The sequence below is a fragment of the Lichenostomus cassidix genome, unplaced genomic scaffold (assembly GCF_008360975.1).
Source record: "Lichenostomus cassidix isolate B80296 unplaced genomic scaffold, HeHo_3.0 HiC_scaffold_43, whole genome shotgun sequence".
NCBI classification, from domain to species: Eukaryota; Metazoa; Chordata; class Aves; order Passeriformes; family Meliphagidae; genus Lichenostomus; species Lichenostomus cassidix.
The window spans coordinates 2,115,004-2,128,022 of record NW_028147635.1 but is presented as its reverse complement, the minus strand read 5'-3'; the positions used below and the strand labels follow the sequence as shown (position 1 = coordinate 2,128,022).

The following is a 13,019-nucleotide window of genomic DNA, read 5'->3' as shown; positions in this document are numbered from 1 at the left end:
CATGACAACTCTAAAATGCTCTCCCAGCCCCACAGTCACTCCCAGCCCCCTCAAACCTCTCCCCAGGTCCCCCCAGCCACTCCCTGCAATATAAATGGGCCCAAGAGCCATTAAATCCCTTTCTCATCTCCCGCTACACGCACCCAAGTTCTCTCCAAGCCACACAGCCCTGCCAGGATGCTAAACCAACCTCACAGAGCCCCCAGAAATCCCCCCAAACTCTCTCCTAGCACCAGAAATGCTCCCAAGAGCAACAAAAGCCCCTCCCAATGCCCCCAGGATCCCCTAAACACCCTACCACCCCCCATGGTACTGACCAGGAGAGGCTGGTGGACAGGAACATCCTTAGCTGGGAGCAGCTCAGGCGCTTCAGCAGTGATTTGGGCACTTTGGGGGGCACACCCTACATGGGGAGACCCAGGCCAGGGACTGGGACAGAAAACCAGAATTCCTGGAGAACACATGGGCTCAGGTGGACACATTCTGCTGGAACAACTATGAGACTGTTGTCCTGTCCCCCAGCCTGGGCAGCCCCGGGATATCCAAATCCTCATGGATATTCCCTGAACCCCACATTCACCCCCAAATGCACAGTAAAATGGTGCAGCTTTAGATCTCTTTGTTTCATTTCTTTATTTTACCTCAGCTTTGGTTGTTCTGACAAGGTGAAGAAGGAAATCATTTAGGTTGGAAAACACCTCCAAGATCATCCATCATTTCCTGATGCCACCAGAAGAAACAATTACACAGCAGGTAACAGTTTGTAGGGTGTAACATTAATAAATCAGCTCTTCCCTATGAATTTCGGATGTCAGTCTGAGTCCCAATGGATGTTCCTGCCCCTGTGTTTGTCCAGGTGGCCACAGGGAATCAGGAGGACATGGAAGCCACCAGCCAGGTGCCTTCCCAACCTGAGTATGTAAGTTTTGCTTAGCCCAGAACATCAGCAAGCTATCTTTAGCATCTAGGGGAAACTCAAACTCTTCAAAAGCTGTTGTGGTAGGCCTGAAGAAGTGGCTGAAGGGTTGGGAGAAAACTCACCCCTGTGTTCATGAGTTGGTTTTGCTTAGCCCAGATTTTGCTAGTGGGTGGGGAGGAGCACAAAAATGGCTCCTGTGTGTCCTGGGTGAATGTTCTAGAAGTTTTCACCATGTCCAGCAGAGCCAATCTCTGATGGCTCTGAAGATGATGGACATGCTGCTGGCCAAGTCTGGGCCAATTAGAGATGTTGGTTACACCTCTGGGATATCATATTTAAGAAGAAATCAAAACAATGTGAGCAAGCACTTCTTTTTAGACAGAGGATGAGGAGGAGGTGAGAATATGAGGGAAAACAATATGGAGACACCAAGGTCAGTGGAGAAGGTGGGGGAGGAGGTGCTCCAGGCACCGGAGCTGAAAATCCTCTGCTGGCTGTGGTGAGGACCATGGTGAAGCAGGTTGTCCCCCTGCAGCCCATGGGGTCCACGAGGGGTGCAGAGATCCACCCACAGCCCGTGGGGAGGTGCTCACGCTAGAGGAGCAGGTGGATGCCTGGAGGAAGCTGTGATCCAGTGGGAGTCCCAGTGCAGGGAAAGGCCTTGTTCCTTGGGATGGAAACAGCCTGGCCTGGGCTCAGAGCTCTGAACCCTGTGGACAAGAACTCATGGGGCAGCAGATTCCAGTGGCTGCTGCTCAAGAGATTGGACCCACGGCAAAGTAGTTTGCAGAGGACTGTCTCCAGTGGGAGGGACCCATGGCTAAGTAGAGGACTCCTCTCCCTGAACAGCAGAAGAAATTTTGGTCATGGACTGACCAAAAAAACCCCATACCCTGCCTGCCACAACCCTCTGTGGGAAAGAGGGAGGGGGGTAAGCAGAGAAACAGTCTATTAAGAGCTTATTTTTAGTTCTCATTTGCCCCCTCTGACTCTGTGTAGGGTTAGGTTACCAATAAATCACTTTGCAACTTTAAGTTCTCAGCCTGTTTTACCCTTCACTGCATCCTGCCTGGTTAATTATCTCGACTCATGAGCCGTGTGTGTGTGTGTGTCTGTGTGTCTGTGTGTCTGTGTGTCTGTGTGTTAGGGCTTTTTTCCCCTCCCCTCTGCACAGCTGCAGCAGGGGAGAGAAGAGAAAGCAGATTTTGTAGGTGCCTGGCATTTGGCCAGGGTCAAACCACAACACTGATTCACCAGGGCTCTTCCCAATGAGGGTCCTCCAGCGGGGGATGAATACGGAGCAGCGCATTAAGCTCTTCCCCAACTTGGGGCACTCGCAGGGCTTCCCTTACTGGTGCCTCCATCGGTGTTGTGTCAAGTGAGAGCTCTGGGTGAAGCTCTTCCCACACTCGGGACACTCATAGGGTCTCTCCCCTGTGTGGCTCCTCTCGTGACGGATCAGGTCAGAGCTCTGGATGAAGCTCTTCCCACATTCCCCACACTCATAGGGTCTTTCCCCAGTGTGGATCCTCTGGTGGCTGATCAGGTGAGAGCTCTGGCTGAAGCTCTTCCCACATTCCCCACACTCATAGGGTCTCTCCCCAGTGTGGATGCGCCGGTGTGTGATGAGGTGGGAGTTGCGCTTGAAGCCCTTCCTGCACTCAGGGCAGCGGAAAGGCCTCTCCTGTGTGTGAATCTGCTCATGGATGAGGAGATCTGAGCTGCTCTGAAACCTCTTCCCACACTCGGAACACTCATAGGGTCTCTCCCCGGTGTGGATCCTCTTGTGACGGGTCAGATTGGAGCTCTGGCTGAAGCTCTTCCCACATTCCCCACACTCGTAGGGCCTCTCCCCAGTATGGATCCTCTTGTGATTGAACAGGGTGGATCTGTGGCTGAAGCTCTTCCCACATTCCCCACACTCATAGGGCTTCTCCCCGGTGTGAATCCGCTGGTGGTCCATAAGCTGGGAGATCTTTCTGAAGCTCTTCCCACATTCCCCACACTCGTAGGGCTTCTTGGTCTCATGAATCTTCTCAGGAATCTCCAGCTCCGAACTCCGGCTGAAGCTCTTGCCAACTTCCTGGCACAGGGTGGGTCTTTGCTCTTCAGAGCACCCTGGGCTGGGTTTGCAGCCCCTCCTTGTGCAGCATCTCTGGGGCTTTTCCTCCCGGTTGGGTTCCTGGGTCATGGAGCTGCTTAAAATGGCCTCTTCCATGAGGTTCTGCTGTAAGGACTTGTCCTCCCTGGTCTCTCTCCTCACCTTGTGGTCTGGGGAAGGAAGGACAAGGAGAGGATTTGGGATTTGCCTCCATGCCAGAGGGAAGGGGAAGGAGATCCCCCAATCCATCTCTACCAGGACAGAGTCAGCAGCAGGGTTGTCCTGCAGCCAGGGGCAATGCTGGGCTGGGAGATGGAGGAGAAGAGAGCAGGAAAGGGGCAGTGACTTCCTCCTCACCTGCCTGGCTGTCCTGGGGCATCTTCTTCCTCACAGCCTCCTTCTCCATCTGGCCAAATTTTGGGAATCGGAAGTCCTCGTCTGGGTAAAAAAAAGGGTGTGAGTGCCTTGGGTTGGGGGTTCCTCCTGCCCAAGTCTATCTCTAGAAGTCACCGGGTGTTTTGTGTCTATAAAATCCTCCTAAAATAAGAATGAGTTCAGAAAAAGTCTCCCAGGAGTTCCCCCTTTCCAGTCTTCTTTCTTTGGGGTTCAGGGGTTCCCTATTCTTGAAGCTGCTGGGGCTCCCATGGGTCCTGGGGATCCCCCTTCTCCTGGGTCCTGATTAGGGATGCCGTGGGGTTTCGGTGGTCCCAGGGGTCCCTTCTTCCCTGATTGTGCTTTGGCTCCCAGGGCTCCCACGGTCCCCCCACTCCAGGCACTCGGGGCTTCCCCCTTTCCCCATCACCCCTTTCAGTGTCACAGTGTCCCAGCCCTGCCTCATCTCCAGCCTGCCCCACCCCTCCAGGCTGCCAGGGGTCCCCCAGCTCTGGTATTGCCCCTCTCTGCTCTCTCCACTTGGGAAGTACAATGTTCCACCCTCCCAGCTCTCTCAGGGATCCCCAAAACTGATGTCCTGTCCTGCTGATAGCAGGCAATTCCCAAATGGACCCCCCAATATTCCACCAAAGGTGCATTTATGGCTCAGCTTTGGAGTCTTGCAAGATCCAAACATACCCTCTGACCCAAAAAATCCCCACCAGGGGCATGCAAAGATATCTGGTGCTCACTTCCTGAATCTGAGAGTTCCAAACACCCCTCAAAAACTAACACCCTCCCAGAGACCCCCCGATAGCTTTGGGGTGAGCTCCCCCTCCCTCGTGACCTGTGGAATGCAGGGGGGGCAATGATCCCAGAGCCAGGGTTGCTGCAGACACAGTGGGTGGTGAAACCTCATGGTTCTGCTGCTCCTCCTTTTCCTGCTCCTCCTCCTCTCTCCCTCCTCTTCCTCCCGCTCCTCCTCTGCTCCCACCCCAGAACCCCCTTCCCCTCCCTCCTCTGCCCCACGGCTGCTGCAGCACTGGCTGCTGGGTGGGGGGAACCCCCCGATCAGCCCCAGGGATGGGCAGGGGGCTTGGGGCTTGGGTATCAGCTGTGCCGGGCAGGGCCGGGCAATGCCCGCGGGGCTCCCCCCGCACTCGGCCCCCAGTTGCCGGGACAGCAAGGGGGGCCCAGCCTGGGCGCCCCCCACCTCCCCCCTCCCCAAATTCCGCTCCCGGGGGCGCTGGGGGCGAGCGGGGCGCGCAGGTGGGGTCCAGAGGTGCCGGAGCCACGTGTTCCCCCGCTGCCAGCGCCACCCCCGAAGGATCAGGGGTACCCCAAAACTCCCTCACAGCTGCCGGATACCCCACAAGCCCCTAAGGAGTGGGGTCCCCTCGGCTTCATCACCCCCAACCTTCGGCTGCCCCATCCCAGGCCCCATCCCACCCATCCCCCTCCTCCAGACTTCATCCCACACCCGAATCCACATCCAACCCTTCCCAGGCCTCATCCCATCCCATCCCATCCCATCCCATCCCATCCCATCCCATCCCATTCCTTCCCCCCAGGCAGATGCCACCGGGATCTCCTAAAATTCCCACAGTCTGGGGACTCCCCCACATCCCCCCAAGCGGCATTTGTGACTCACATTTGGAGTCTTGCAAGATTCAAAAATCTGCCCCCCCCCAAGAAAATCCCTACCAGGCAGCCAACGAAGTTATTTGGGGCTAGGTGCTGCAGTCCTATAAGGTCCAAAAATCCCCCCCTCCCAAAAAGAACCCCAGGCATCGCCTAAGATATTTGGGCCGAGCTCCCCCTGCCCGCTCACCTGTGGGATGTCCCGGGGGGGCGATGCTCCCGGGCCGAGGGTTGCAGACACAAAGAACAATAACTCCTGCTCTGTACCTTTGGGTGCTCAGTGTGTCTGCTGGGAGCCTCCTCAAGGGCCTTCAGCCACTGCTCAGCCCATGGACAGCAGCAGCAGCACCTTTGCAGGGCCCAGCAGGGCTCTTGCCAGCTGCCCTTGCCCACCTGCACACAGAGCCTCCCCCAGGCAGGGCCCTGCAGACAGGCAGTTTCTGTAGGGCCGGGCGAGTGCACAGAGGGTGGGATGGGCTCTGTGAGCGCTGACAGGGACAAGGCTCCTCTCAGGAGGAACATGTGCAGCACAGGGAGATGATGAGGGAAGGAGAGGGAGCTGAACAGAGCAATGCTGTGGGCAGGAGGGCACTGTTGGTGTGTGGGAGGTGCTGTGCACAGCTGGGGACAGGGAACACTGTCCTGAGTACCAGGCTGTCCCTGCCCTGCCCTCTCAGGCACAGCACCACAACATCTTCTCTTGTTTCTGCATTCCTCTGATACTGTCACTGTTATCTGGTGCTCTCAGGGAGGCTCTGGGCTTTGCAGCAGCTGAGGCAGGCACTGCCCTTGGGATTCCTCCCAGGCAGCTGTGTCCATGGGAATGGGGTGTCCAAGCTTCCCTGTGACCTGTGGGGCTGTGGGCAAAGCAGTCCCTGGGAAAGGAGAAGGAGCTGAGCCTCCCTTCCTGAGATGCCATCATGAGCACACCTGGGGATCTCCTTGCTGTGTTCTTCCAAGCTCTGAGCTTCCCTCCTGGGTGAAAATCTGTGCCAGAGCCTCTCAGAGTTCCCTGAATGCCCCACAGGGAAGTGCAGAGATGCCACAAGTGAGGAAATGCTGTTGGGTTTGCCAAGGGAACAGTGAGTGTCCTTGGCAGAAGGAGGGGTTGAGACCTTGCTGAGAGACCTTTGGAGAGGGTGAGACATTCAGTGATCCCTCTGCTCTCAGCAGGGTCTGGTTTCTTCCTAGGGTGACAGGGAAGTGTGATTGTGCTCTGATTGCAGCCAAAGGTGCAAACCCAGGGCAGTTGGGAACAAGCCCATCCAGCCCCTCACCTTGCCCTGAGCTAAAGGGAATCCCTTTGCCTCTCACATCTCTCAGTGTCAAGCTCTGAGTACAGCAGAAATGCTGGAGATTTCTGACCTTGGAGAACCAGGAATGATGTATGGGTAGGAAAACATTCCTTAAAACTCCCTCCTGCTATCCTGTGGAACTGTGAGTGAAAATGCTACCAAGCCTTTCTGCATTAGGAGGGATTCCCCTGACAAATTCTGAATGTTCAGCCTTGTCCCTCTGCCCCATGGCCACAATCCCAGGGCAGCAGGGCAGGGATGGCTCCTCGAGAGCCCCATGCACAGGCCTGGCTGCTCATGGCACACTCAGACAGCACCAGTGGAGCTCAGGCAAGGACCTGGATGAAGGTTTTCCCAGAGAAGGAACAAGGGTGGATGAGTCCCAGTGGGACAGTCTGCAGGGAATGGCACAGCTTTGGCTCAAAGCAGCCTCTCCTGACTTGTGACTGTCCTTTTCTCCATCAACAGGTCCCCATGGCCAGACACAGCAAATGTCCAACAGCAGCTCCATGACCCAGTTCCTCCTCCTGGCATTCGCAGACACACAGCAGCTGCAGCTCCTGCAGTTCTGCCTCTTGCTGGGCATCTCCCTGGCTGCCCTCCTGGCCAACAGCCTCATCATCAGCGCCGTAGCCTGCGGCCACCACCTGCACACCCCATGTTCTTCTTCCTGCTCAACCTGGCCCTCACTGACCTGGGCTCCATCTGCTCCACTGTCCCCAAAGCCATGCACAATTCCCTCTGGGACACCAGGGACATCTCCTATGTAGGATGTGCTGCCATACTATTTATTTTTTGGTTTTTTTCATTTCAGCAGAGTATTTTCTCCTCACCATCATGTGCTACGACTGCTCTGTGTCCATCTGCAAACCCCTGCACTGTGGGACCCTCCTGGGCAGCAGAGCTTGTGCCCACATGGCATCAGCTGCCTGGGCCAGTGGCTTTCTCACTGCTCTGCTGCACACTGCCAATACATTTTCCCTGCCCCTGTGCCAGGACAATGCCCTGGGCCAGTTCTTCTGTGAAGTGCCCCAGATCCTCAAGCTCTCCTGTTCACACTCCAGCCTCAGGGAACTTTGGCTCATGGTCATTACTGCTTGGATAACTTGTGGCTGGTTTGTGTTCATTGTTTTCTCCTATGTGCAGATCTTCAGGGCTGTGCTGAGGATCCCCTCTGAGCAGGGACAGCACAAAGCCTTTTCCACATGCCTCCCTCACCTGGCCGTGGTCTCCCTGGTTATCAGCACTGCCATGTTTGCCCTTGGTGCTTCAGAGAGCTCAGAGCAGCTGGGAGAGCTTGGAGGGAGCTGGGGTGGGTTGAGAGAAGCTGGCAGAGAAACCCATCAGTGTCTATCTCAGCCTGTGTGAGCGTGCAGGGGGAAGACTGAGCCCAGGGCTTGTGGGGCAGAGCCAGGGCCTGGGGAAGGGATGGAAAACAGGCAAGTGGCTGAGACAGGAGGCTGCTCTGTGCCCTTGATGGGACGGACAGAGCAGGGAGGGAGCCCAGGACATTTGTCAGCCACAGCCTCTGTCCCCAGCCGTTGCCAGCCCTGGCTGCTCAGCCCAGGTTTGTGGGTGAGTTTGGCTGTGCCCCAGCTCCATCCTGCTGCGGGGTTCAGGGCCTGTTCCCGGCAATGACCAGCCCTGCCTGGCCTCTCTCCTGGCCCTGAGCCTGGCAAAGCTATTTTGAACGTTTATGAGCCCTCGAGCATTGAATTGCTGAAGATCTGAAGTCTGAACAAGCCTCTGGAGAAGTAAAATTCAGGAGCAACCTCCAAGTTGCTGAGGATGTCAGCAGCCCCCACTGAGGCCATCCCTGCCAAGACACTGTGGGGGCAATGAGCAGACAAGGAGAACATCCCTGGGGCTGAGGAAGCAGAATGCGATGGCACCACCGGGTCCAGGTGGGAAATGAACTGTGAAATGTGGCTGTGAAAGTCCTGCCTGGGCTGTGCCAAGCAGGACAGCCAAGCCCTGACTCCCATGCCCTGGGAATGGGGGTCTGTGGCCTCACAGGGTGCTTGTGGCTCTCCTGGGAGCAGTGGGATGTGGGCTGTGGAATGGTGAGTGCAGGTGTAAGGCCCCAAACAACTCTCCCAATGAGATCTTTGAAAGGAATTACAGTTGTTTGTGGACTCTAAGTAAAAGGCAATATTGCTGTGGGAACAATCCCTGGATAGAAGGAAATGTGTTGGTGAAATCCCACTTCTGGCCATGGGTGTCTGGAGGAGATGGACAGTTCTTTTCCACATGAAGGACAGCAGAGAGCCCCAGTGTTACAGTGGCAGATGAGAAGTGACTCTCAACATGTCTAGTTCGGCTGGAACAGTCAGGTGGCCCAAGGGAGGCCAAACCAGGCAGACCTGTGCCATGTTCCCTTGGTTTTATGGGGCCCTGTAGTGTCACAATGGCCCCTTGGTTCCATGGGGATTTGCGGTGTCACAATGGTCTTCTTTGGTTCCACAGTGTCACAATTAAGCATTGATTCCATGAGGCCACTCTGTGTCACCATGGTGCTTTGGTTCCATGCAGCCCTGCTGTGTCACAATGTCCCCTTGGTTCCATGAGGCTGTGAAATTTCTTAATGGTCTCTCCATGGTTCCATGAGGCCTTGCAATGTCACAATGGACCTTCAGCTCCACAGGGTCCCACAGTGTCACAATGGTCTCCTGTGGTTCTGCAGTGTCACAATGGACTCTTGGTTCTATAGAGCATATATGCTCAGGTTCAGGTGGCAATGCTCAGTACCTCCCCCAGGGCAGGGAGTTTCACAATGGAAAGATGTCATCCTGTGAGTCATGGGATATTTGGGGAGTCTTTGATGGTCTCAGTTGTTTCAGCTGCCCATTGTGCTAGTGCCATTGAGTCCATGATGGCCCATTAGCAGAGATGACCCCTCAGGGTAGGTGAACTGTGCTGGTGCTTCCCTGGAAGGAGTCATCTCAGCTGAGTCATTGGTGTGAAGAAACAGAAACACTGCCTTCCCTTGCAGGGTTTGCCTCTTCTTCCTTATCTCATTTAACACCCACCTGGTAGCCTGAGGGATCAGGGGTGCACTGGGCAGCTCTTGCAAACGACCTGTCATCAGCAGCTCATCAGAAATATCCTAATGGGAGTAGAATGCCTAGTTTGGTTGATGCCTGATGGGTTTTTGTCCTTTTTCATTATACGTTTTTACTCTCTTTATATCCTTTTTACCCTTTCCCATTCCTGTCCTTTTTACTCCCTGTACCTTAGCCCCACATGTTTATAACCCTTCTACCCTTGCCTTGCTCAGAATTCTTTGGAGAAGACGAAACAAATCGCCACAATCTCAAGAGCATGAGGCACCAACCTTGATAAGAGCCCCATCACTGGGACATGTTTTTGTGAACTGAGTTGTAACCTTTTGGGGGGAGGTAATTTGAATAAGGGGGCAATTACTTCATTTGTTAGACTTCTCATTGGTAATTTGAGATAAGTATGCTAATCTATTAGGTCCATAAATTGTATACGGGGATATTGTCGCTCTCTTGGTCATCGGTAGGCATCTGGGATCCTATTAAATCAAGGTGTTACCCTTTTCCTATACTGCGTGTCTGCATCTCAAATTTTTTACCAGTGATAAGTCATCATGGTCAGACCCACAGAGTGCTAAAATGGCGCCCTGCTCCTTTAACCAGGACAGACTGGCAGTGAAACGTAATTGCAGAATCTTGTCCCACTTGACTTTCAGCCAAATAACCCATGGGCAGAGTTCCTTCCAGCTGCAATCATTCTTTGATTTTTGCAGGGACTCGCTTCCCTTTCCTTCTTCCTTCTACTTCAAGATGGGAATGTGCTGGAAAATGTTCAGCAAAGCAAACTTTGCTGCATGCTCTGGAAGCCCAAAGAGCTGCTGGACCTTGTCACCTGGCCCTGCACATCTCCCTTGGGATGCATGGCAGAGCCAGGACTCTGGGAGCCTCGGGAATTGTCCTCTGGGATCCATGGATTTACAGGGGTAGAAGTTACTAATTTAGGGGGGCTAGAAGCTGAATAATAATCTTCTGGAACTTACCTAGGAGGCCTGAGTTTGGATAATGATTTACTAAGAACTGCTTGCTGAAAACAATATATCACTTGCTTAATGATTTTTGCCTACCCAGTAAAAGGGAGGATATAGAAAGGAAAGCCAAATAATTGATAAAAATTAATGAATTTGACTGAACATCCTGCTCTCTGACCCCAGAACTGGCTCAAGTGAGTTCTAAGGTTTGGACTTGGACCAAGAACCAAGGGGGCATGCACAAGGAACCAAGGTGAAGAGTTCATCCTGAGGAAGACTACTAACTTTATCCCTCATTTATTTTCGGGACCCTTGCCCACAATTAATCTGTGACACTGCGCTTGCGCGAGCATATTTAAATGAACTTTGAACTCATTATAATACAAAGCTGGGATAGGTAATGAGTATGTATAGGAGTATTGCGTAACTTTATGCATATGTAACCTAATATAAACCAAGTGAAGAGCTGCTGACGGTGTGCATGCCTTTGGAGGGGCTGCTGCCCATGCACCCCAGCTGGAATAAAAGCATACCTACTTCATAACTTTCTGAGTTGTGGAGTCTATCAGTGCTTCACCATGGCAGACACTGCAATGGGCTGGGATTCCAGTTTTCAGCAAGGAAAAGATGTTCCTGCCGTTGAAGGCAGAGCTCTTGTGAGACTGAAAGCCAAGTGGAGCAAGATAGTGCAAGGAAATTGTACTGCCTGCCTATCCTGGCATTGACTCAGCTGTGAAAACTCCCTTTGAGGAAGCACCAGCTCATTCCCACCCAGCCTGAGGGGTCATCTCTGCTAATGGGCCATTGTGAACTCATGGAAACAAGGGGTCATTGTGACACAGTGGAGCCTCATGGAACCCAGGAGTCCATTGTGACACTACGGAACCTCATGGAATGAAGGGGACACTGTGACACTGTGGGGCCTCGTTGGAACTCAGGAGACCATTGCTGACAGAACAGGAGCTCATGGAACCTGTGGGGCATTGTGACACTGCAGGGCCTCGTGGAAGCAAGGAGACCATGGTGACACTGAAGAACTTCACAGAACCAAATATCCACTGGGACACGGGAGGGCATCATGGGAACCAATGAACCATTTTTGGCAGTACAGAAGGTCATTGGATCAAGGACACATGGTGATAAAATGTGGTCTTAAATGTCCATGGTGACCCTGAGGATCCAAGGAGACCATGGTGACACTACGGAACCTCGTGGAACCATTATTCCATTGTGACACTGCTGGGCCTCCTGGAACCAAGGAGACCATTGTGACACTGGGGAACCTTATGGACACAAGCAGCCATTGTGAAACTGGGAAACCAAGGAGTCCATTTCTGACAGGATGGAAACTCATGGAACCAATGGACCATTGTGACATTGCAGAACCAACACAGCTGCTGGACCATGTCACCTGGCCCTGCACAGCTCCCTTGGGAGGCATGGCAGGACCAGCACCCTGGGAGCCCCAGAAATTCTGCTCTGGGATCAATGGCACACACTGCAAGGGTCTGGAATTCCAGTTTGCAGCAAGGAAAAGATGTTTCTGCCCTTGAAGGCAAAGTTCCTCAGAAGGTGGAGCCAAAAGCCAAGGGGAGTAAAATCTTACAATGACACTTCACTGCCAGCTTTCATCACTACATTGCATGGTTGTTTTAGCTCATGGACTGGGAACACAATCAGCATAGGGTCTTTGGCTGGCAGCTGCCCTGGCTAAAGAGAGACACTGTGAGAGAAACAGAGCAGGCCAAGAGAGGCAGAAGAGAAAGAAGGACACAAAGAGCAATCAGCTGAGAAGGTGGAACTCTGAAAATAAAACTGGAACTGACTGAAAATGAATGGAACAGAAATCAATAATTCTGGAAGATTTATTTACTCTCAAAACACAGCCCATCCACCCTGCCCTGCACAATTCTGATCCCATCCCTCCAATTTTGGATTCTTGTCCTAGGTTGCAATATAGATGTAGTGAAGTATTCTATTACCACCAGCTGTGGGCCGTTAGCTGCTATCACCTGCTAATGACCCACTCCGGATGACAGGCAATGGGCCATCCGTTAGCTATTATCAGCTGCTAACGACCCACCCCGCATGACAGGCAATGGGCCATCAGGAACCCACCGTGTGACTCATGGACTTATCTCATCCCATTTTGGGATGCTTTGCCCAGGAGGGAGGAACCAGGTGTTCCCACGTGGATATAGCCTGGCCCTGGAACTGCCTGAGCTAGCCCTGTCTACTGGGTTCCCAGAGGACCAGAGCTACCACTGGATCTTCAGCTGGAGACTAGACCTTCACAGGATCACCGCTTCAACTGGACTACTTCAGTTGGACTGCTACTACCACCCTAACAGGGTGTTAGGTTGTATCTGACTTTGTCAGTGCTTTTTCCTTGTATTATTTCACTTATTTTTAGTTTTAATCTTGACTTGTGATCTCCCACTGGTTTGTTTTCAAACCAACACAATTCTTCATCCAAATTCTTTGCTGGTGCTTCCCCAGAGGGAGTTACCACACTGAGTCTTTGCCAGGACAGGCTGGCAGTGAAGTGTCATTGCACTATCGCCAATTGCCATTAAGCCCCTCAAGAGCATTGCCTTCAAGGGCCGGAACATCTTTTTCTTGCTGCAAACTGGAATCCCAACCCATTGCAGTGTGTGCCATGGA

The 13,019-nt window shown here is 53.2% G+C and overlaps 1 protein-coding gene across 1 annotated transcript in view; it reads right to left on the bottom strand.

The window, feature by feature from the left end:
- Positions 1–2,267: 2,267 nt before the first annotated feature.
- Positions 2,268–13,019, bottom strand: part of LOC146421138 (uncharacterized) — a 12,573-nt gene continuing 1,821 nt past the window's right edge. The window contains exon 2 of the mRNA XM_085047662.1: positions 2,268–2,956. Coding sequence (XP_084903788.1) covers positions 2,268–2,956 — 689 coding nt within the window. The remainder of the gene's footprint in view (positions 2,957–13,019) is intronic.